The 26,973-nt window shown below is 35.7% G+C and overlaps 1 protein-coding gene across 1 annotated transcript; it reads left to right on the top strand.

The window, feature by feature from the left end:
• The first annotated feature begins 1,162 nt into the window (after positions 1 to 1,162).
• Positions 1,163 to 26,105, top strand: LOC124353399 (peptidyl-prolyl cis-trans isomerase E-like). Its single transcript, XM_046803240.1, has 7 exons — positions 1,163 to 1,410; positions 6,115 to 6,276; positions 10,032 to 10,148; positions 11,377 to 11,549; positions 16,390 to 16,664; positions 24,455 to 24,591; positions 25,968 to 26,105. The coding sequence occupies exons 1-7, from the start codon at positions 1,348 to 1,350 to the stop codon at positions 26,040 to 26,042; spliced, it is 1,002 nt and encodes a 333-aa protein (XP_046659196.1). The 5' UTR covers positions 1,163 to 1,347; the 3' UTR covers positions 26,043 to 26,105.
• Positions 26,106 to 26,973: the final 868 nt, after the last annotated feature.

The following is a 26,973-nucleotide window of genomic DNA, read 5'->3' on the forward strand; positions in this document are numbered from 1 at the left end:
CAAATTAAAAACATCTAAAGGCATTGTAGATAGCCTACTATTCAAACACTGTTTAAAACCCAACCATAATGAACAAAGCTGTGAATGTTTTCACGTAAGGTTCGAAACTGTAGGGCTTCCTTGGCATTATGCTATAGGATTTTAAAGTAGTTTGTGGAGGTACAGAGAAATGACTAATACAACGCCCCAACGATACATTCTTTACTAGACTACACTCCGAAAGCAAGACTTCTATAACGCAAATCCTTGTAAAACGCTTATTTTGAAATTTTGCATGAACTTAATAAGGATTTACCCCTTATACCGAAAATAGGTAGGAGTTAAAAGTAAAGTAAAGATGTTTTATTTTACCAGGCGAAGTTAGAGCTAAGAAGCCCTTTCTAACACTAAACTGGGGGACCAACGAACGGCTTAACTTCCGAACCACCACCAATGCCCGGGCAGGCGGGCTGCTTGCAAGGACAGTGTCGCTCAGCGGTTACCCATCCAAGCAGCAGCCACGCTCTACGTTGCTTGATCCTGTTATCTTGGGATAACCGTTGTACCCGCTACACTGCGCCATTGGCCAGAAGCCAATGGGAGTTAGCTATGATTCCCCTCTAAACTTCTCAGCTTCTCAGTCCTACTTATGTATGTATATTTTCTTCGCCGGAATAACAAGGCAAACTTATCTATGGAACCGGAAATATCTTATATCTAAATTAGATTACAAGAGCCGGAAGTAGACGCTTTTTGACCGAAGTAGGTTTTCGATATACAGTACAAGTATTTATATTTGCTTGATCGGGGCAACATGCCAGACTCAGATATGACGTCGGCAATATTCGAAAAAAAATTCTAACCAGAAATGCCCCCACACTTGCAAAAGGTGACAAGTTAGAAAAATTCCATAGGAATCCATCATATTACATCATAAGCGCTATTGCTAAATAGTATAAAGACTTCGATTTTGAAAATTGCCTCCGAAACCAGCTACCAGCTAGTTTATCAGTAAAATTGTAGTTGCAATAATATTTGAGAGCATGAAAAATATTCGAATACTACTTTCGTTTGGTAAATACGTCATTTTTAATCTTTAATTTTCTATTTTTTGGGTATCAAAACACAACAGCTGCTGAAATAAAAAATAAACAGCATCTGCTATTTATAAACAAACAAAAATCAATCTCTTATCCTTATTTAGCATGTAAAGTCCACTGCAGAAATTTTGAGTGAAGTTCAATATTTTATATATTTTGGCAAAACATAGAAATTTGTATCGAAATAAGTTATCTGAATTTGTTTAAAACTAATAGAGTGAGCTTTGCTTGATAAAAATAATTGTGCACAATTTTAAATCTATACAAAATGCCGGGTCCCCCGATAAGACGTGGAACTGCTTTCAGAGCGTACAATAAGCACTTAAAAAACGTAAGTAATTAAATTTCACATCTACTACTTTATTGAAATACAACGATTTTAAAGTACTATTTTAGAAACTTTTATTTATCAATGCAGAATTAACAGTTTCCACTGGTGGCATTGTCACGAAATCAAGCTGTTCGGATTCTGGATTTGTTTTAGTGATTCCTGTTTATCCAAAGTCCGAACTAACTCTTTTGATGACGTGGAACATTTTAAGTGTGTCCAGGTATTCTAAGGGTCAGTAGGGGATGAAATTTGTTAATTTAATCACCAGCGATCAGGACCTATGTGGTTCAAACTCCATTGTTCATTCGGTAATTCACGGCTATAGCTAAGAACCAGTCCATCTTATTAAGTGGGTCCAGGTATCCTAAGGGTCAGTAGGGGATGAAATTTGTTAATTTAATCACCAGCGATCAGGTCCTACTATGTGGTTCAAACTCCATGTTCATTCGGTAATTCACGGCTATAGCTAAGAAACCAGTCCATCTTAGATAGTAGCAAGGGATCCCTTATGTTACCATTGAATAATGCACGGGTAATTCAGGGATATAACTACGAACCCCCGGCCTATCTTAGATAGTATGCAAGGGATCCCTTATGTTACCATTGAATAATGCACGGGGAATTCAGGGCTATAGCTACGAACCGGCCTATCTTAGATAGAAGCAAAGGAGCCCTTATGTTACCATTGAATAATGCACGGGTAATTCAGGGCTATAGCTACGAACCGGTCCATCTTAGATAGTAGCAAGGGATCCCATATGTTACCATTGAATATTGCACTGGTAATTCACGGCTATAGCTACGAACCCGCCTATCTTAGATAGTAGCAAGGGGTCCCTTATGTTACCATTGAATAATGCACGGGTAATTCAGGGCTATAGCTACGAACCGGCCTATCTTAGATAGTAGCAAGGGAGCCCTTATGTTACCATTGAATAATGCACGGGTAATTCAGGGCTATAGCTACGAACCGGTCCATCTTAGATAGTAGCAAGAGATCCCTTATGTTACCATTGAATATTGCACTGGGAATTCACGGCTATAGCTACGAACCGGCCTATCTTAGATAGTAGCAAGGGAGCCCTTATGTTACCATTGAATAATGCACGGGTAATTCAGGGCTATAGCTACGAACCGGCCTATCTTAGATAGTAGCAAGGGATCCCTATGTTACCATTGAATAATGCACGGGTAATTCAGGGCTATAGCTACGAACCGGCCTATCTTAGATAGTAGCAAGGGAGCCCTTATGTTACCATTGAATATTGCACAGGTAATTCACGGCTATAGCTACGAAACCGGCCTATCTTAGATAGTAGCAAGGGAGCCCTTATGTTACCATTGAATAATGCACGGGTAATTCAGGGCTATAGCTACGAACCGGCCTATCATAGATAGTAGCAAGGGAGCCCTTATGTTACCATTGAATAATGCACGGGTAATTCAGGGGCTATAGCTACGAACCGGTCCGTCTTAGATAGTAGCAAGGGATCCCTTATGTTACCATTGAATATTGCACTGGTAATTCACGGCTATAGCTACGAACCGGTCCATCTTAGAGAGTAGCAAGGGATCCCTTATGTTTACCATTGAATATTGCCAAACTGGTAATTCACGGCTATAGCTACGAACCGTTCCATCTTAAATAGCAAGAGAGCCCTTATGTTACCATTGAATGTTGCACTGGTAATTCACGGCTTTAGCAAAGAAACCGTTCAATCTTAGATAGCAAGAGAGCCCTTATGTTACCATTGAATATTGCACCTGGTAATTCACGGCTATAGCTACGAACCGGTCCATCTTAGATAGTAGCAAGGGACCCCTTATGTTACCATTGAATATTGCACTGGTAATTCACGGCTATAGCTACGAACCGTTCCATCTTAGATAGCAAGAGAGCCCTTATGTTACCATTGAATGTTGCACTGGTAATTCACGGCTTTAGCAAAGAACCGGTCCATCTTAGATAGCAAGAGAGCCCTTATGTTACCATTGAATGTTGCACTGGTAATTCACGGCTATAGCTACGAATCGGTCCATCTTAGATAGTAGCAAGGGATCCCTTATGTTACCATTGAATGTTGCACTGGTAATTCACGGCTTTAGCAAAGAAAACGTTTCCATCTTAGATAGCAAGAGAGCCCTTATGTTACCATTGAATATTGCCACTGGTAATTCACGGCTATAGCTACGAACCGGTCCATCTTAGATAGTAGCAAGGGACCCCTTATGTTACCATTGAATATTGCACTGGTAATTCACGGCTATAGCTACGAACCGTTCCATCTTAGATAGCAAGAGAGCCCTTATGTTACCATTGAATGTTGCACTGGTAATTCACGGCTTTTAGCAAAGAACCGGTCCATCTTAGATAGCAAGAGAGCCCTTATGTTACCATTGAATGTTGCACTGGTAATTCACGGCTATAGCTACGAATCGGTCCATCTTAGATAGTAGCAAGGGATCCCTTATGTTACCATTGAATGTTTCACTGGTAATTCACGGCTTTAGCAAAGAACCGTTCCATCTTAGATAGCAAGAGAGCCCTTATGTTACCATTGAATATTGCACTGGTAATTCACGGCTATAGCTACGAACCGGTCCATCTTAGATAGTAGCAAGGGACCCCTTATGTTACCATTGAATATTGCACTGGTAATTCACGGCTATAGCTACGAACCGTTCCATCTTAGATAGCAAGAGAGCCCTTATGTTTACCATTGAATGTTGCACTGGTAATTCACGGCTTTAGCAAAGAACCGGTCCATCTTAGATAGCAAGAGAGCCCTTATGTTACCATTGAATGTTGCACTGGTAATTTCACGGCTATAGCTACGAATCGGTCCTTCTTAGATAGTAGCAAGGGATCCCTTTATGTTACCATTGAATGTTGCACTGGTAATTCAGGGCTATAGCTACGAACCGGCCTATCTTAGATAGTAGCAAGGGAGCCCTTATGTTATTGCCTATGTTATTGGGAGTCATCAAGTCTACTATATTTTTGAGTTAACATGCAAGTTGTGCTAGTACTTAAAACATGTCTTCCATAAATAAACGTATACAATAATTAACAGTAGAAATTAAGAAATATTTTAAAATTACAGTACAACTAAGATATACTCACAAGCATGGCCCTACACTATTATAAATACTACAGCCAAAAATTAAAAAGTTAAAAATAAAAATCGCATGCAAGTTAAAAATATTAAAAAATTAATGACATACATGTCAACAATTTAAAAGCTATGAGCCATCTACAACCACCCTGGACTTACCCGTACATATAAAGAATTAAAGACAGAGAGAGATCTGTGGTGCTCATGATGAACAGTTCATGACATTTCAGAACAAAATGCATGCGTCATCAATCATGACGCAAAGGTGTTTGGTGTTTACATGTCTTCAATGTAAAATTTTGACTTTCAGGAATTGAAATTCCGTACCTATATTGTCATTTGGTCTTCACGATACTTTCACTCCGTAAAGTGAAACAATTTCGATTTGATAAATCGCATCAGCGTTCTTTCCCTTAGCATTTGAGTAGCTTTTAATACAATGACAGTTGTGAATAAAATGTCATTGTACAATCATATCATATTTTAACGCGTGAAATTTTTATTCAAAGAGTGATAGAATAAAGTAATAAAGTGGAAATTAAATGTTTAATGTCGAGATCAAGATGTGATTTCAGCGCGCTCTTGCGTTGTTCATTGTAACTCCTCTATAGCTCATTGGAAATTTCATTATTTGAAAACTACTATGAAACCTGACTTAAAATTAACAAATACGTAAATGTATCATGTGGCAACTCATTCCGAGAAATATTTCATCCGTGGGCTAAGTTTTTGCATGAAACTTCATTTCTTCATAGACAAGATTGTCTTCTATGATGGTTTTATTTTCCACATGATTGCCTGCCTACATGACATCACGACAAGGAAATGATTTTTATATCAGAAATTTTGCATGCACCTTCAGCGTAACCTGTTACGCGACACATGGTATGGAGTACCCCTAACTTGTTATACAGTTGAAGTAAGGGAAATTCCCCAGGAAGGTTAACTTCCGGCTGGTTTATACCGTCCAGTTGAACCCACAGTGGGTACAGCAAAACCCGATGTGTCACTTAAATCTGGGCAACCTAATGGATGTCCAGGAGCGGCACATCACTAACCGCAAATGTCGAGATTCTGGGGCGCAAAGTTAAAGATTCGATAGGTCTAGTCTATTGCGAGAGATGACTGTTGGGAGTTGGTGGGGTTTGTTCCCTAAGAGTCAAAGGCTCTTGCCAGCCTAGACATAAGGGTGTGCCACCCCTGCCTGCTTTGACTGGAGAGGCTGCTTCAGAGCTAGCTTTCCTTCTTCCGAGGGGACATGACTTAAGATTAGTGCCCTAGACTTTTCCTCATGAATCTCGACAGGAGGCGGCCCCTAATTCCAACCTTACCCAACTAAAATATTCTGTCACTCCGAAAGCAGCGCAAAGGTCCTTATAGGAGTAGATGCAATTTTCTAAGCTTCTTGTCGTAAGAGAATAGAAAAAAAGGAAAAGGGAGGAGGGCTGAGACTGAATTAATCTTAAGTTGTAATTTACATGTAATCCTGTAGCAGCTAAGTTAGTTTTCTCCAATTACATATAGAGACTTCCATGGATCTTATTTTCAAAATAAAATTTAATGTTTCATGGCCTTTCTTGTATTCCAGATACAAGAGTCCACAGCCAAAACGGACAACAAGGCTCCGCATCTTCCTGTTAGTGTGTACATTAAGGATGCCGCCTTCTATTCAGACATTTCCCGGCTGAGGAACCTCGAGTGTCAGAACAGGAAGCTGCTCGTTGCCATCAATGTTCTCTACAGGACCAAGGTACACACTACAGGGCACTCAGACCACTAGCGCAGCACCTCAACCAGTATAGGAGATAGACATTGTTACGTATTGGTTAACCCTAAATTTGTATAGTTAACTTAAATACAGTGCTCTACTGGCGTAAGTAAAACTTGCCTCTGGTGGTGGGGGTAGGGTTGGGGATGAATCTGATTGAAGAGCACAAAGCACGGGAGTATTAGCATAAATATAAAAAAAAGTTTATTAGATAGACCCAATTCAAAGTAAACAATTTAACTTATGTATAAAAGTTGGATTGCTCTATATTTTAAAATAGTGGAAAAGAGTAGTTGGAGGGGTTTTTTTCCAAAGATTGTTACGGCACCGCAGTACACTCTATTATTTCCTATACAGGGGTGCGGAAAAGTCTTGAAACGGTCTAGTATCATCTGTACTCGTAAACGTACAAACATAATATTTTTATAGAGTAATAGGGCATGCACTTGAACTTTTTGTTGTAGCCAGTAGCTCTTCACCACCCCAGGGGTATGGCCCGTAAGGAGTAGGTGAAAAACTTAAATGTAAGCAAAGGTGAATGTGCACATCAATTTAAAGGGATAGGAAAGCAAAGAAGAATGCCGAAAGTTGCACTTCTAAAGCTTTATCCGTAACGAAATGTTAGCGGCTTGTTAGAATATGGAACCGAATATGTTATATATCGACACTACCCTGGTTATAGTATACAGATACAATGTTAGCACTTTGGCTCCCAAGCGGCAGTGTCCACTCTTGAGGTGAGTAACATTGTAAGCTTGTGTAAAATTTGGGAGCTAATATGTTATATATCAACACTACCCTGGTTATAGTATATGGGTACAATGTTAGTACTTTGGCTCCCAAGCGGCACAATGTCCAGTTTGGGAGTGAACAACATTGCCAGCTTGTGTAAACTTTGGGAGCGAATATGTTACATATCAACACTACCCTGGTTATAGTATACGGATACAATGTTAGCACTTTGGCTCCCAAGCGGCACAATGTCCAGTTTGGGAGTGAACAACATTGCCAGCTTGTGTAAACTTTGGGAGCGAATATGTTACATATCAACACTACCCTGGTTATAGTATACGGATACAATGTTAGCACTTTGGCTCCCAAGCGGCACAATGTCCAGTTTGGGAGTGAACAACATTGCCAGCTTGTGTAAACTTTGGGAGCAAATATGTTATTTAACAACACTATTCTGGTTATAGTATACGGATACAATGTTAGCACTTTGGCTCCCAAGCGGCACAATGTCCAGTTTGGGAGTGAACAACATTGCCAGCTTGTGTAAACTTTGGGAGCGAATATGTTACATATCAACACTACCCTGGTTATAGTATACGGATACAATGTTAGTACTTTGGCTCCCAAGCGGCACCGGTCCAGTGTAGAAGTAAACAACATTGTCAACTTGTGTAAGATCTTGGAGCGAATATGTTATATATCAACACTACCCTGGTTATAGTATACACATTCAATGTTATGAGTGAAATAAGTCCCGTTAAAAATATAATTCGGTTATTTAATTATTTTTATATTATAATTTTTTTAAGATTATAAAATACGAAAAAATATGAAACTGTCAAGCTACTATGGCAAATTGTTCACAATTGTGCACGTCACAAAAATATCAGTTTAAGTAATTTTTTACCGACCTTGATATAAATAATTTCTGTTTTACTAAACAGCTGATACCAAAACTATGTTAAGTGAGGTATCATTCAGGTTTACCAACCATCCGAATAGTATAATAATAATTTCCATGAAACGACTATAAAAAAATGGAGTTTCATTAATTTTTTTGACAAAACCCACAAAGAAAGTACATATATGGTATTTTTTAAATAAGTAAAATATCTTATTTATTTTGATTAAGTAAAGAAGAAGTTGTGTTTAAACATTTAATTTGAACCCTACACCTCTTGCTTGCTGGTAGTGAAAACCTTATATTATAATATTTACAAACTAAAAGAAATTCATGCAGATTTCATGTATAAACGTGCCTTGATAGGTAATAAAACAAACGGTGACAGTTTTGACCTTAAACAGGTTTTTGAGCGAAGCAACCAATATTATTTGCTTGTCTTGTTATTACAATCAACTTTGTTCCTTCACTCTTTGCTGTATCTCTTATAGTTTCGAAGACTTCTTTGATGTGCACGCAATGCAAAGGGGATCGGCTTCTGCTTGAAAACATTTTTGGAACCCACCGTATATGAGACACAACTTGTATACAGGTGCAGATTTGCAACATGTTGTACTACTTACTTTTACGAAACTTGGTATATTTACACAGGGAACAATACAGAAGTGTCATACAAATAAACTTAAGGCAATAAAATGAAATTATTTTAATTCCAAATAAAAAAATTTAAAGTTATATGTAATAGGCTTCCTTCTTCCTTACAGAATAAAACAAAACTCACTCCTTTATGTTTAGTTTTAAAAAGTTGGAATATTAAATTATTTGGAGACACATTAGGCTCACAAAAATAAGTACATAGCACTCAAAGGGTTAATACATTTGATCAAGTAATCCGAACTATAGAAAATATAAGCATAATTGATCAGAAATCACAATGGCCTTTTATTGAAATAACTGTACGTACTGCTACTCTTTGCATTCGTTTGGATGGAAACTTGCTTATTTAGTTTAAATTTAGTAATTACTTTTTACTTTGTTTTTGTCAGATGTTGTAATACAGTATTCCAATTTTATAGGCAACAACATTATTTTCTTAGTTGGAATGGTTGAAAGTAGTATCAGAACACTGTTGCAAGATGAAAGTAACATCAGTAACTCTTTCACAAAGTGAATCAGTGAACGAGATCTCAGTTCTCCAGGATTTCACTGATGTAAAGTAAATGTTGGATTTCAAACCATCCATGTTGACTTAGTCATAATAAATTTTGGTCACATGAGGTTTAAGTTAGGGCAAATCTAAAATATATATGAAGTGAAAAAGGTCTATACATTACAGTGTTATCTAGTGACATATAATCAATAAACAAAACAGACTCTATATTCAAAAATATATATACCTATACTGAAGAAAATTTTGAAATCAAATTCTATGGTTATTAGGGTACACTAGGTTTTGTTTGTTAAAATTTTCTTTATCATAGAAGTACTTTGAGAACCAACAAAACAAGTTAAGAAACTGTACTCGTATCGTCTCTGAATTCAAGGTTTCAACTTATCAAAATGTAAACCTACTCATTCTCTCATTCAGAGGTTGTTCCTGAGGTAGGGATATATTGTGATCTGGTTTGTAATGTATTCGTTAGTTTGACGGGTGTTTTGGAGTTAGTGTGTAAAGAGATGATAAATTATATAACCTGATAGTTCTCATTTCTGGCTCCCACATAATACAACACACTAATATGATTTGTCTCTCTAACCTAGTTTGTAGTCTTTGCGTTAGTTTGATTGACGTGCGTTTTTAAGATAGTGTGTATCGAGTTCCTACACAACGTGTTATTTTTTCATTTCTGGCTTCAACATAGCAAACACATTGATGTGATTTGTCTCTTTAACATAGTTTGTAGTCTATGCGTTAGTTTAGTTTCTACCTGAGGAAGAGATTATATTCCAGATCTCGAAACGTAGTGTTACTGTTTCACTTAATGAATGTTCGGAAGAGTCCTATCACCTTCATTTCAGATGTCATAATAAACTATATTGGAATTCGTGACTTCAATTATATTTAATTCAGTTAATAAAATATTGATAATTTCTAACATTTCAGGGAAGAACGGACTGCCAACTTGAGAAATATGAACGTAAGAGGACGAAGTACGTGGTCGAGCAAGCGGATCTTCAAAAGAAAAGGAATAGAATCGAAGCGTTCTTGAAGGATCTTCAGGTGCTGTGAATATTTAATAATGATTTGCACTTAGATGAGGGGTAAACATTTTAACGAGTTTAATAAACAGACGAGAGAAAAGCGCAAGGTTCAAAATGGAGATAATACATCAACTTTGAAAGCAGTAAAAGTTGAAACTGTACTTGACTTTTGCCACTTGACAGACCCGTTAAACTTGTTTCAGAAACACTATTGAACTGAAGTGTAGCCAAACAACTTTTACCGATAATTATCTGATTATCGTTATTTGAAAGGAGAACTTGTTGATGTAGTTATCTCTGATTGAGAGACAAAGTTTGTGAAGTGATCATAACATTTTTAGGAGACGCTTTTATATTTCAGTACTAAAATAACAAGTGGTTTTTATTCATGGTCATAATTAATCTACAGGTATAACAGTGGAGGGTGTGGACGAAATATTACGAATTGTATTTCACGGTTGTATCATAATTTGCTCCCCAAATGCAATGAAAGAGTAAAATAGTTTTACTATTAAATATTGGCACTAGTCAACGAATGATTTTGGTTGGAAAGTCAATAAGCGGAAAAAACCAACTAAGCGACGTTGTTCGGTGCACCTGGTAATATAAGGTACTAGAATTCCTCAATCCTAGGGATTGGGGAAGGGGGGGGGGAAAGAACAGGGTTCGAAGGTACCTGTTTAGGTTTTCGCCTGTATCTTGGTAAGGGGTTGGTCCTAATGAAAGAAGAAAAATTGGAGTCGTGATTTTTTTAAAATTAAAAGACCGCCCAATGGCCGTGAATTGAACAAAATGGCGTACCAAGTTGAACAACGAATTTAGTTGAGATATTTATAAGATAAGTTTTTGTACCAAGTTTGAAAATGTTGCAGCATTTCTTTCCCATTTATCGAAAAATTCCAATGGGATTTACAAATCAATATCTTAAATTCGTTGGAGGTGCCAAAAAAATGTATTAAAGTAATTTTATACAATAAAGAAATGGCGTACAAGCTTACGGAAGAAATTCCATAAAATATTTATGACATCTATTATTAACTGTCAAAGTTTCAAATTGTTTAATCATTTTGTGGCACAGTTATTGAGGACAGCAAAAGGTCAAATTTGTATACAAAATCTGTCTAAAATTGAAAGCATAAAAATAATTCCAGTGGTAAGAAAATTCTCAGGTGAATTAAACGTTTAATTTTGGATCCATCCGACGACTTATAACACTAACAATTATGCTAATTTGAAATGTTTTACAGTATGTCATATCAGGTTACAACAAAAAAGACATGGACAAAGACTGGAAGAGGATCTTAAGGGCAATGAAATTCTCTGCGAAGTATCCTGAGTTCTACGACAAGTCGCGGTGGCAGCTGGATACCTGGTCTCTCTGTCCTCCGGGAGTCTTCAGCGACTCTACTAAACATCAGGTGTAAGATCCCACTTTTGTCATTTGTACGTTAACGACTTGAGCACGGTACTGGTACACTGCAAGTCCCACATGTATGCTGATGACCTCCAGATATATGTCCACGTTAACACACACCAAATCGATGATGGCATTACCATGATCAACTCTGATATAAAAAATGTACTGGACTGGACTAGTAAACATGGACTTAAACTAAACCACGAAAAAACTAAACCAATTGTGATTTCTCATTACCGCTCTCGATCTTTGATCGATTTTACATCTATACGTAACGTTACTGTGAATGGAACTGTACTACCTTATTACGACAAAGTTAAGAACTTAGGACTGACAATAAATTGTACTCTTAGCTGGACTGATGCAGTGACAGAGACTTGTAAGAAAGTTTTTGCATCAATACATTCCTTGAAAAAAAACTGCAGAAGTTTTTGCCGCTTCATATAAAACTGTTGTTGGTTAAAGTACTCATACTGCCTCATTTTTCTTACTGTAATAGTGTGATGAACGACATAACTGGGGCTTTGGGTGAAAAACTCCAGAGAACACAAAATTATTGTATGAGATATGCATTTTATCTCAGGAGGGATGAGCATATAACGCCCTGTTATATTAATTCAAAGATCTTGAAGTTAAATGACCTCAGATCAATAAAAATCTTAACATTGGTCCATTCAATTTTTACATTCTGGCTTTCCAAATTATTTCTTAAACGATTTCCAATTTGTCTCTCAAAGTGGTGTGGATAGAACTCGCTCTGGTTCGTCTGTGCTCCGCATGCCGTTGCACAGAACTACTGTATATGACAAGTCTTTTGTAGTAACGGCATGTCGTCTGTGGAATTCCCTTCCTCGTACCATAACATCCTTAGAGAGTCGTCCTCGATTCGTGGCGTCGCTGAGGGAGCACTATCTGGGGCAGATGGTTGGGGCGGGGTCGGCATAGGTCTCTTTCGCTGCGGTTGCACTGGCATGAGTAGTGTGTGTGCGTGAGGGTAGTGTGTTTTTAATATTTATTACATACAAGTATATGTTATTATTTTTGTTTGAGTATGTGTTTAAAAATAAGTTGATGTACCTTTTTAATCATTATATATTTTTTAGTTTATATTCTTCAATAAAGTAGTACTTTTTGTTATTCATATTTAAAATGTTTACAGCAAAATATTTAATTTTATTATTATTAAAAAAATAAGAATATTTGTTATTTGTTATAGCTACTATATGAGGTTAAATGTAAGAAAGGGCCATGAGGCCCTAATTTCGCCTCAAATAAAGAAATATTTCATTTCATTTCATTTCATTTCATCCCATCATCAGAAGTACACTTAATATTGGCTTTTATATTTTTATTTAAAACCCCCTAGAAAATTGTTGGACCACAAGGTCTTAAAATAACTTTTAACTCAAAGTCTATATTTAATGCGTTATTTAAGTGTCGACTGATCGTAATAACACATATTAATTTAGGAATAACGTAATAGTTGATTGGTTACTTCCACCCAGTCTCATAGTGAGGACTGAAAGTCCTGAACTACAGTAGGGGTCACGAAAGGGTGCAGTTAACGGTGACCAATAGAATGGACAGGCCCACGCGACGTTGCCACACAACACGTCAACTGCCGCCAGGCACGAAGCGCTTCGGTTTCAGCAGGGAACAAGTTTGGCAACGTCGCTCAGTCCTCATTGGCTACTCCAAGGTCACGCACCAAATAGGCTCCTCCCTCAATTGCAATCTCTGGTGGTCCCTACTGTAGTGAGCTATTAATATGGAGTCGATTCAGCAGAGTCAACAGCGCTCATTTACTGTGAGTTGATTTAATAAACAAAATTAATTAAGTTAGATTTCCATTATATAAAATGTTTAGCTGATTAATAAACTTAACAGCTAGAATAACTTGCTCATTTTTGTTTTAACTCGTTAAATCGACTCATCTAAAGTGAGAAAAAATGTAATAATAAAATTATGAAAACCAACTAGTTCTATATTTAATAAGAGGCATTTCGTTACTATACGTTAGAAAACTCTTGCTCTCTTGTTCCAAGATTCATTATTGTTCGGTGACTATCATTTTACAATTAAGTTCGTGCTCAAGGTAATCATTTTAACCAGCATAAAGTTTTGGAAAGTATGTAAGTGACCTGAAAGTACATAAATTTTAAGTTATAGGATGAACTTTTGGTTAACATTATACTTAGTATGATACTTTGACACGACTAAATCTACAGTAGACAATAATTATATGTTCCGACCAAATCAATAAACAAAGATATAGTGTTTTCAATAATTTAACAGATCTAATGGAAAAATACATTAATGCGACGAATCATTCCAATTTCCCAATGTACAAATGTACATCTATCCTAAAGTAAACTCAGGTTGGTAATGTGACATTAAATTTAATTATAAATACAAAATTCAGAAATAAATTAAACTTAATGGTATAGATTTTGTATTTGGATAGACAAAACATCCCCAGTGTATATACATAATGACCAAAACTGACGCTATAGAACTTCACCACATAATTTTTTGAGATAACTATAAATATGAAATGTCTGTCAAACAAAGTGTAGTAATAACTTGTTAAGGATACTGCAATTTGTCTTTGTGTGTGTTTTTTATACAAATATAATATCTTTGAATTTAATACAGAAATAAATTTAAATATTCCAAACGTTTTATAACAATAAAAAACAGTTTTTTAAGTTTAAGATCCATGCAATTTCCTTTCAAAATGGTAATTATAACAATTTTTCTTGACAAAATATTAAAAAGCATTCGCCAAATTACCTTGGATAATTGTACTTTGATTAAGAAACTTTCATTGACATGGTTTTGCTTAACATACTCTTAAGCACACTATGATCAATAAGAACGCACAATAAAAATAATCTTTTTTGTTGTTTTACATAACACAAGCATTAAATTAGCATGGAGGAATACAGTATATTGTAAGCAATACAAAAAATTACAATTAATTTTCACCAACAAAGTTTTTACACTATAATAATACGAACAAATCATTAAGTATCTTCTGAAATATAATTTCATTTGTTTCGAATCAGAGCTGGTAAAATATTACAAAATGATGGTAAGAATATTTAATAAATATTTTTTTTATCTGGGATAGTGAATTTGTTTCTGTTTCCAATATTATACTGAAATTGAGGTAGAATATCTCTCTGGAGAGGATTAATATTTAGTAAAAAATGAGTGCATAAAAGATATAAATAAATGGAAAAGAGGACAATCCTAAATGTATTCATCTACATAATTATGGAATATTAGAGTTTCTGTAAGTTTTAAACACACACCACACACACACACACACACACACCACACACACACACACACACACACACACACACACACACACACACACACACACACACACACACACACACACACAAACGCACATATAAATGTATGTTTTTCTGTATGTCCTTTATAGAATCGTAAACTATTTGAGCCATCATTATGAAATTTTGTATGTATATTTATTTTTTCCACGGAGAAGGCATATGCTATACCCATTGATGTAGCTCGCCACCAGGCGGCACTGCAACAGTTTTCAAACCGCCTGCACATTATAAACTGCAACTACGAGACAGTTACGTATATTACATAGCCAAACGTTATTTGAAGGCACTAAGTTATGATGTATATTTGTCTTTAAAATAAACGTTAGTTTGAACTCAAAGCTTGAGTGTTAGACCACTTTATAATAAATTACATGTAAATGTACAATGACTATAAACATAAACTTTTGACAGATTTTCTTGATCGTGGAAACAAGGTAAACAATACATCGGCGTTGAAAATATAATTAACTTGAACCAGAAGCGCTTTTACACGGGCAAAGCGTATCAAAAGCGTGCAAAGCCGCGGGAAACAGCTAGTTATACATAAAATAATGCAAAACATAGCCTACAACGCTGAGTATCTTACTCAGGTAATTTACTATACGTTAAATAAACTTTCGTATCAAATAACATTAACAGCATTTTATTTGATGTGATACTTAAACGAAAGCAAGTAAGTAAATAGAAAACGGTGTCATCAAATTCAATCAGTGAAGGTCTGGCCTCTTGACCGCCTGGACGTCCCACAGCACAAGTGATATTAATGATTGTGGAAGTGGACACGGTGCTTGTGCTACTCAGGCTAGCCTACAGACCTTTTTATGTTTAAATTTTATCCCTATTTATTTGTAAAAATTTCTTGTGTGTTTCTGCTATAAATTTTATACGTTGATTTATTTTATGTAACACACTCATTCTATGTAACAAAATAAGTAATGGCTGAATTAAAGTGTGAAAGCCTTAAGAATCAATTGCACTTGGGGTCATCTTGAATTTTGTTCTCTTAGGACAAAATCCCAGAAATTGAGTCCTAAAAAGGACCTTTGCGCTGCTTCCGGAGTGACTGGATATTTTGGTGGGTAAGGTTGGAGGGAGGGCCGCCGTTTGTCAAGGTTCACGATGAAGAGTTGTGTATTAATCTCAGTCATGTCTCCTCGGAAGAAGGGGAAGCCAGCTCTGAATAAGCCTCTCCTGTCAAAGCTGGAAAGGGTGGCACGCCCTTATGTCTAGGCTAGCAAGAACCATTAACACTCAGGGAGTCAGGGAGTATTTTTACAGATTTATAGTGAATACGCATCTAAAAGCTTTTTAGTTTTTTATTCAATTTTATCAAATAATACATTTTTTGTCGTAGCGGGAACAGCCTAAGGTCAGCAGCGATATGGCAACACCGCCTTGAGCTATTTTGGTGCAGGCTACTATAGTAATACACGTTTCAATATATTATTACAACCTGCCAATGTTTTTAAATAATGCAGATGCTTCTTTGATCTGAAAATCGGGGATCTACCAAAAACGTACCGGCTTGAGTTCGAGTTGTACAGTGACATAGTGCCTGCAACTGCCGCCAACTTCGCCAGTCTTTGCGAGGGCTTCTCAGGGCTCTCGTACCGAGGCTCTATGCTGCACCGGATTGTGCCGGGGTTGCTGTGCATCGGAGGGGACATCGTCAACTACTCTGGTTCCGGGGGCGTGTCCATATACGGCCCTGACTTCCCGGACGAGAATTTCACCCTTTGCCACAACGGACCCGGTAAGCAGACCTACGCTCGACCTAGAGATAGATTGAGGGCATTGAAGTGACGTCTGAGAACCGGAAAACTTGTGAAATTCAAACAAAAAGTTAAGTTTGTGCAAGTTTGAGCCGATTCTTTAATTCTGCTTTAAACCTACCTTAAATCTGCTGAAAGTCAAGTAGTTCGAAATTGATTTTGAGAAGTTATAAGGTGATATTTTCACCTTTGCTTGTGGAGATTTTTGGATGGAATTTTAAGTGAATCCACTAAAACTACAACGCAGGCAATGTATTAGGATAGCAGCATGTGTATGTAACGATATTCTTTGAATTCCTACTCATCACTTTGATTAAAACACCTATTCGTTCTTTGGGAGCGCTTGTAATTTAACAGTCTCTTAACAAGGCAGCATATAAATAACATTAATATGAATTCAGTTGTTCAGTTGTTATAACAATAACATTATGATCTTAGCTTTCGTAAAAGTAAAACCTATTACCTTTTCCCAAACTCTTTACTTATTAAGGTTTTGCACGCGACGTTTAGTTAGAAAATATTTTTATATTAAATTCATATAGACTCACTCCACCAGGAAATACAGACAGTTTAGAAACAAATTTCGGCATTTTCGTGACTAATTGTATAGAAAACGACTGAAGATAAAAAATGTAAAAGTTTTACAGCACATATGAGCAAGAGTTACAGCTTCCGGAAATGAATAAAAATTGTAATTTTATGTATTCATAAAACACTGATGCGTTACTGATTCTGCTAAGTTATTCAACGGGTCTTTTCTCGTCAATTCATTGTCAATTGAAAAGCGGGAAATCCTGAAACTCTGGTTGGTCACTTTTAACCAACGAATCACGAGTTTGGCCACCTCCTACCTATATACGTCTTATCTTATCAGTGATAAACGCGAGCCGCTTCATCTGGGCTTGGACTTTGCAAGCTTGAGTTAATTTTTTTTTCTAAAAGAGCAAGCAGCGCGAAACGCTGCGCAGCGGGCAAGCATCGCGTGATCTAACCCATTCTGAAAATTTTGTTGATCCTACAACAGGATCACACACACACACACACACACACACACACACACACACACACACACACACACACACACACACACACACACACACACACACACACACACACACACACACACACACACACACACACACACACACACACACACACACACACACACACACACACCACACACACACACACACACACACACACACACACACACACACACACACACACACACACACACACACACACACACACACACACACACACACACCACACACACACACACACACACACACACACACACACACACACACACACACACACACACACACACACACACACACACACACACACACACACACACACACCACAATACACACACACACACACACACACACACACACACACACCCACACACACACACACACACACACACACACACACACACACACACACACACACACACACACACACACACACACACACACACACACACACACACACACACACACACACACACACACACACACACACACACACACAACACACACACACACACACACACACACACACACACCACACACACACACACACACACACACACACACACACACACACACACACACACACACACACACACACACACACACACACACACACACACACACACACACACACACACACACACACACACACACACACACACACACACACACACACACACACACACACACACACACACACACACACACACACACACACACACACACACACACACACACACACACACACACACACACACACACACACACACACACACACACACACACACACACACACACACACACACACACACACACACACACTGTTGGCGTGTGGCAGTCTAGCGGTACGGTCGTATTTACCAGTTGCTCCGTGTTCCTAACCTATATACAGCATGAGTGAGTGTTCGATTTGTGCCGATCCGCTAACCGTTACCTAATAAATATGCTAAGTGTACCCAGTGTGATTCTAATTTACATTTTATTTGTGCTGATATTTTGGAAAGTACCTGGAATCGTATGGGACAGTCTAGACGGGATTCGTGGAAGTGCAAGAGTTGTACTGGCAAGGCGAAAGTAACCAAGGATACTGGTAAGGATAGTATAAGTAGGGAACAGATTAGTAAACTGCATGAAGAGCTTCTGAATAAAATGGAAAACACTATTAAGCAACAGTTTGCTGAGTATGGAAACTGTTTAATAAACAGTTAGAAGAAGTTCAAAAATCCTTAGAATATTTTTCTGGCAAAATAGATGAGTATGAAGCAACTCAAAAAGCTTTTAACACTCAAATGAAGGACTTACACGAAATTTGCACTGATTTACAGAGGGAAAACCAACAATTAAAAAAGGACCTGGCTTCTTATAAAATTCAGATGGAAAATCTAGAACAGTACAACAGGAATAAAAAACGTTCAAATTGAGGGAATACCAGAAGCATCTGACGAGAAACTGAATATTGTAATTAACAAACTTGCAGAGGTAGCTAGTGTCAACATTAACCCGGACACTGATGTGAAGGCTGTGCATCGTATACCAACTAGGCGTGAAAAGGGTCCTAGCCTATTATTGTGCAGTTTGTAAACAGGCAGGTGCGTGACAATCTATTGGCAAAGTGCAAGAAACTGCGAATTAAATCGACTGAATTTGTTGCGAACGTACCGGATACTAACGTATATGTGAATGCCCATCTGACACCTTTCAACAAAGAACTACTCTACCAGGCGAAAAAACTAAGGGATCATGGATGGAAGTTTGTTTGGACTGTTGAAGGAAAGGTTTTGGCGAAACAGACAGAGGATGACAAAAGAGTGCACGTTGCTTCCCTGGACCAGGTTGAGAAACTTATCGCAGGTGGTCATAAGTAATTTTAAGTGTTTAATGTTGTTTGTATTTTTTTTCCATCAAATAATAATAATGTTGGTTAACAACTTGGGAGGAAAATTTAACATTTTTTAATTTAAATATTCGAAGTCTGCGGAGACACTTTGATGAACTGTGCATATATCTAAACGGACTTTCATCAACTTACAATATAATAGTATTAACGGAGGTGTGGATCAAGAGCGGGGAAGAAGACAAGTACCAGATACCGGGATACGACATGATACTACAGCCAAGGACAGAGAATCAATCAGGTGGTGTCGTTATCTACGTGGAGGACTCTGACCTCCAATACTCGCACCGGCTCATCTCTTGTTCTACTGCAGAAATAGTTCATATAGATTTTAACGTTACCATCAACAATAATTCTTTAAGTATAACACTTTTTGGGGTTTATCGAAATTGTAAATATACATTTAAGGAATTTAAAAATGATTTTATAAATATATTACAGACAACAAACGACCCTACTATAATTATAGGAGATATGAATATGGTTTAATGAAAGAGGGGGGTTCAGCCATAGATTATTTAAACTTAGTTTCATCATATGGATTTCAAAGCTTAGTGAATGAACCAACTAGAGTTTTTAATAATACTGAAAACATGTATTGACCATTTGCTGTTAAGAAATTCAAAAAATTTAAACTATAAAAGTAATGTTGTCAAATTGGAAATAACCGAATCACTTTGCTCTCAGTCTTACTTTGTTTGTGTGTAGTAATACGTTAAATAAATTAAAGTTTGTTAAGGCTCTGGATCAGAAGCTTTTTTGTAGACAATTAAATTTAGCTGATTGGAATCCGGTGTACAATGAAATTAATGTAAATAAGTGTGTACAAAATTTTTATACGATATATAAATAATTGTTATAATAATGCTTGTTTTTTGAAAAAACTTAATAGTAAGAGTAGAAAAAGAAAGGGGTGGATTTCAGATCGCCTTATTTCTTTAATAAACAGAAAGAATAAATTGTTTGTTATGTACAATAACGATAGAAGTAATTTGGTTTTAAGGTCAGAGTATAAGAGGTATGCAAAAATTGAAACAAAGCAAATTAAAAAGGAAAAGTTAAATTATTTCTCTTCATTAATAGATCAGTGTCAAGGAGATTCAAAAAAGTACTGGAATGTTATTAAAAAAATTATTAAAAGAAAGAAAAATTCCTTAGACAGTATAAAAATTAATGATAGTTTGGTAAAGGTGGTAGATAATGAAAAAAAATTGTTGCTGACGCATTTAATTCATATTTTACAACTATTATTTTCATCTCTGAAGCATGACGCTTTTGGATGTGACATGTTTAAAGAGAACAATGATTATATTTTTGAGGACCTGTTTGTTAATTTCGAATGTACATATGATGAATTATTAAAAGCCATTGAACAAATAAAAAATAAGCCTAGTTGTGTGCGTTGATGGAATCGGCATTGGTACAATAAAGCAAAATGTAAATCTCTTTGCGCCATTACTCCACAGTATATATTTGTCAAGTCTTTGGATCAGGGGAATAGTTTCCTATAGAGTTTAAAACTGCATCAGTTGTGCCGATTTATAAGACAGGTGATCAATCACTTTTTTCCTCGTACCGCCCTGTATCTGTTATAAGCACTGTGGGCGAAGATTTTTGAGAGTATAATTAAAAAGCAGTTACTAAATTATTTCCACAATAGATCTTTGTTCTCCAGTAATCAATTTGGGTTTTTGCCGGGTAGAGGTACGGATTTAGCAATAGAAAAGCACGTCAATAGTATAGTGGCATCTACAGACAAAAGTATGTATACATTAGCTGTTTATCTGGACTTCCAGAGAGCATTTGATGTATTAGACATAGACATTTTAATATATAAATTTAGAAAACATGGCATTGGAGGTGCAGCAACTGGCATGGTTTGGATTCATTTTGCAGGGGTAGAAGGCAGGTTGTGAAAATAAATAAATGTTATAGTGATGTGTTGGAGCTACGGTACGGAACAGCTCAAGGAGGGGTATTATGACCAATTATTTTTTTGATTTACATTAATGATCTTTTGAAATATTAACCTTCACTCATCTGTTTTTGCCTATGCGGACGACACAGCACTTGTATGCTCTGCCTATAACAGGCAATCACTGCAATATAAAATAAACAGTGATCTAGGAAAAATATCTCAATGGCTAATTAGCAATAAATTATTGATAAATACCAGTAAATCAAAGTGTATAATGTTTTTTGACTACTGTGAGACTAAGGAAAATCTTTCAAATGTTTTTCAAACTGTTTTGCCACGTGCATCATTGTATTTACGGTTGTTCTTGTTCTTGTATTGAGGTAGTTGAGTTTGTAAGATATCTGGGGATTTACATTGATCAATTTTTAAAATGGAGACAGCATGTGAATATTTTATCAAAAAGATTGAGAAAAATAACTTGCACTATATCATTTAAAAGGATACTTAAAGGAAGATCAATTAAAGCAGATTTATATTTCTTGGTTTGAGAGTGTATTGAGATATGGAATTGTACATTTTGGAGGTACCTACCCAACCATTTTAAAGCCAGTTGTAATGAATCAAAGGCACGCCTTACGAATTATCTATAATATCAAACATAATGATAGATTAAGCTATATATTCGCTGAGAAAAATATTTTGACATTTTGAACAATTATATAAATATTCAGTGGTTATGTACATTCAGAAATATTTACAAAACTTTGAGTTTTAAACAGCAAAATAGATTTACTAGGTCAGGTCAGTTTATGTCAATATCAGTTCCGTTTTTAGTCAAAGAAGTTAGCAGGCATCAATTTTATAGCATGGGTCCAGCCAATTATAACAAGTTTATAATATTTTGTGGGAATTGATATTCTTTTTGAGAAAAAACATAAAGTAAAAAATGAAATTGTTAGAATTTGTTCATATGTAATGTTTATTTATACACACAAATTAACTTATTATTATCATGTTGTATTGTTGCTGTTTTGCTGTTATATTGTTTTTTAATTTATATTGTTATTGTTATGAATTTTATATTATTATTATTGTTATGAATTTATATAGTTATTGTTATGAAGTTATATTGTTATTGTTAATAATTTATATTGTTATTGTTAATAATTTATATGTTATTGTTAATAATTATATTGTTATTGTTATGAATTTATATAGTTATTTATGTTAAGTTAAATGTTATTGTTGTATTTTTCTTATAATTATTACTTTGTTGTTATTTGCTTTGTTTATGGTTCAGGGTGGTATATTGAAAAAGAAAATATTTAAATGATAAATTATCTATGTTTATGATTATAAAAAATAAGGTATGAAATATTTAGTGACTATAGACTGCTGCCAAGATACAATTAGCATAAAATTAAATAAGAATGGCCAACTGTATTCCCGCACGCGCCGTACGTGGTGCATTGGGAATGATTGAATGTAAACTGTGTTCTGTATTGTATTGAATAAAGGATTTTTGAAACTTGAACTTGAACTTGAACACACACACACACACACACACACACACACACACACACACACACAGCACACACACACACACACACACACACACACACACACACACACACACACACACACACACAGAGAATCGAATCGCTCTGGGCGTCGGCAAAACGGCATAATAGGAACGAATGCGGTACAAGTCGCAATTTGCTAGACTCATACTTGTGTGAGTTTCTGTGGAAACATCGCCACCAAAACACAGATTTGTTCCGAACAAATCCTGGACGACATTAAAGCGTTCTGGCCACCAGAATAGTATATTATTTTAAACATCTTTCATTACTAATTTGTGTTTTTTCGTACAAATTAATAAACTCGTTTTTCAATTGTTTTTGCAAATTATTGTCAAAAACCTAGCTTAACCTAACTTCAATTACCTTTAGAAATTGCATTTGTAGATCTAGTACCGTAATCTAACTTATAGAAATTAAAATAGAGAATGCGGGGACATACTAGAAAAAGACCCTATGCAACTTGTCAGCAGGGTCCAATACACAATATAAAAAAGTTTTACAATCTGAACAAGTTTTTATGTATTTTAATCTTATTATGTATTGTCTCTATTTCAAGTCTATGGCACTAGATGGGTTTCAAATAACAACATAGCGGTTACTAAAGAACATTACCGACCGAAAAACTAAGAAATGACACAAGATCAATCAACAATAAAACTAATGATAAATAGATCGATACAATAAACAACAATAATTCAACAAGAACAAGAACACTGAGGATATAACAGAAACACAATAATGAATTAAATAAATATTAACAGACTAACATTTCTATAAGTTTAACAATAGTGATAACAATTAATTTGTCTAATTCCTTTTTATATAAGTCTGTATGATTGTTATCTAATACCTTGGGAAACAGACCCAGTACTTTGCCCCCGAGGGAATTATTACTTTGGGTGCATTGTTTGCAAGTGATTAATTTATGGCGTAATATAATTTTTGATTAAATATAATTTAATTGAAATAATGAAATGAAATAAAACATAATAACAGAATTACAGGCAATACATTTTTTATTTTTTTTTAGAAATTGTATCTTATGAGTCCATAAACAAAATGTTCTTTAAAAATAAACAGATATTCCAATCGAACATCTCTTAATATTCTACTGTAGGAAAGTAAATATTCTCTATGTTATATTATTAGTTCGACAAATTCCAAGGGTTTTAGTTTCCCTTTTCTACTGATTCTCTGTTATAAAGACAACTTGTAATAGGTTTAGTTTCAAATATTTGATCGAGGACTGAATTTGATTGTAATTTATATTTTCAGTAACACAGTTGCTTATCGTATAGGTTAAGTGGTTGTAATTAAATATTCCTGTATTACACAGGTGTAGTCGCCATGTACACGACAGGATCCGACAGGAATAACTCTCAGTTCTTGATAACATTCAAACGATTGCCCTCGTTGAACGGAAAACATGTTGTCATCGGAAGGGTGCAAAACGGTTTAAAAGTGCTTCAGTTGGTAAGGCAACTACATTTTTTTTATATTTTTACTCATTTCTATACTAGAGTATAGGTGGTCACGTACAAAAATCTGAAAAATTCTTTTAGTTTTACTGTAATAGTTATGTAGGAAAACAAGAGTTTTTAGTTTCAATATATTTCTTCCAATACTAACAAAATTGTATTTTCAAAATTTTAAAGAGGACCAAATACTCAGAGTCCTAGCCATCGTTAAGTTAGGTAACAATGGGGAGGCACCTTCAATGGTTTTCGTCAATAAATATATTTTTTGCGTGTTATACTGTATATTGCAGACAAAATAAGTTGCAGATGGACGAAATGTGTTGCTTTCACGTTGAAAATTGAAAGCGGTTTCAACCATTGCATCTGTTATGAGCCATTTGTTTAGTCTTTTTGGGAAAATTTTCTATTAAACCTCTTTAAAATTATTTCCTTCTGTTAGGCAGCACTCCTGTAGAAGGGGCTTGAAAAGTAGAATGAGAGAGAGAAGGGTGGGTATCGAGTTGATTTACAAGTTGATATTGAGGTTGTATTGTAAAGCAACCTTCAAACAAATGCGTACGAATAATATTTCCTGAGTCAGTAAATCAGAAATTTGCGTTTAAGTGATCAGTTACGTGCAGTGATAATCGGAAATGAGAATCGCGTTTAAAATAAACAATATTCTCAGAAAAATGTTCGTAAAAATGGATCACTAGATTGGAATACGTGTAATATGATGTGTTTATAGTATAGAATGTGGTTCTAACAGAGGATACATAGACGAGACAATAATACCACTAAAAGTTATGATAAAAAACAGAATGAAACTGTGTGCAGGATTATTGTAACACACAACCTTTAATTCGGTTTCAATAATCAGTGTTTTTATTATTAAGTGCACGCATTATATATCATGTGTATGGAGTTAACACACAGATGAGGGTATGTGTGTCACAACGCTTGGCATGATCTGTTTATTTTGAATCTCAATTGTAGTTATGTATCAGGTTAGTTATCCACCTGAGGTAGAGATCAGATTGTAAATCTCAAAACGTTGTGTTAATGATTTCTTGTATTACTCAATTGATGGCGAATATCCTGAAAAATTGTGTTTCCTTCATAACAAAATAGAGAATACCTTTTTAACTTTTTTCGAATTGTAAACTAGTCTCTCATGAAAAAAATTTAAATTATAAAAAATAATTAATTCTAAATTACTTTTGAGTTTCTAAATTAACCTAATCTACATTTCCTAAAGCGTTTGAGTTTCATTTTACTGTTAAAGAAAGTAAGTGTGGGTTGGTTAAATTATTTATATTTGCATCGTTTATCACTGTACGATATATTTGTTAAAAGAATTTTACTTAGTTAAGGTGTTTTTTTGGTTCTTAGATTGAAAGCTGTGGCACGAAGAGCGGGAAGCCATTGCAAGTTGTCAGAGTGGAAGCTTGTGGAGTCAACGTTTGACATGGATTCTTTATAGAAGCAGAATATACGTTTGAGTTAAACAGTGCAATTCAACTTGAGTGAATTTCTTTTATAAAATATATTTATGTGGAGATTGATATTTATAATACTTATTTTATTACCGTTGTTTGTACGCCCGATCGATTTTAGAAATAACGTGCACAATTTACCATGTGTTTGTGCCGCACAAGAGTTTTCTGATAACGAGGAATTGATTGGTGCTGTTCCCTTTAGTGGTAAAATACGAGATACCCCATATTCGACCCGTTCTGGCCAAATTTCTGGTAAATTTACCAACTATTATGATTATGACTATTAAGGACAATTATGAGAGCTTAATATTAAGAAGTCATGTCCACAGATATAACACTAGGAATAGAAGTCTTATTGATATTCCATACAAAAGGCTCACTAAATCTAAATCTAATCTGCTTCACCAAGGTATTCTATATTTTTACTAAACTTCCAGGCTCAGCTCGGACCTTGAAGACATCAATATTTAAAAACAAACAGACTGCTTTATTTTTGGCAAACCCATTCTACAATCAAAGTGAGTTTCTTGCCTTATGTCAGAGTCACTTTAACCCTTACTTCTAATGCATGGATAGATTCGTTTGTTTGCTTTTAGTATTTATTAATCCTGCATAGTTTTTACATAGCCTTTGGTTTTTAGTTTTAGTAATGTTTGTTTTTTTTTAGCCTCTGCTGACTATTATTACAAGTATGCTACTCGTTAAAAGGTTAATAAAGTTGTCTATTGTCTACTGTACTGTAGTTTTATTTATTTATTTGCCAATGGCGTAGTGTAGCGGGTACGGCGGTTATCGCGAGATAACCGAATCAAGCAACGACGTCGAGCGTGGCTGCCGCTTGGATGGGTGACTGTTGAGCAATCCTGTCCTTGCAAGCAGCCCGCCTGTCCAGCCATTAG

This window comes from Homalodisca vitripennis, chromosome 2, assembly GCF_021130785.1.
Source record: "Homalodisca vitripennis isolate AUS2020 chromosome 2, UT_GWSS_2.1, whole genome shotgun sequence".
Lineage (NCBI taxonomy): Eukaryota > Metazoa > Arthropoda > Insecta > Hemiptera > Cicadellidae > Homalodisca > Homalodisca vitripennis.

Excerpts from the sequence above, each read along its gene's own strand:
- LOC124353399 (XM_046803240.1), top strand. The coding sequence starts at position 1,348 with ATGCCGGGTCCCCCGATAAGACGTGGAACTGCTTTCAGAGCGTACAAT. Across the intron at positions 6,277-10,031 it reads ATGTTCTCTACAGGACCAAG|GGAAGAACGGACTGCCAACT; the intron begins GTACACACTACA and ends CTAACATTTCAG. Across the intron at positions 10,149-11,376 it reads CGTTCTTGAAGGATCTTCAG|TATGTCATATCAGGTTACAA; the intron begins GTGCTGTGAATA and ends AATGTTTTACAG.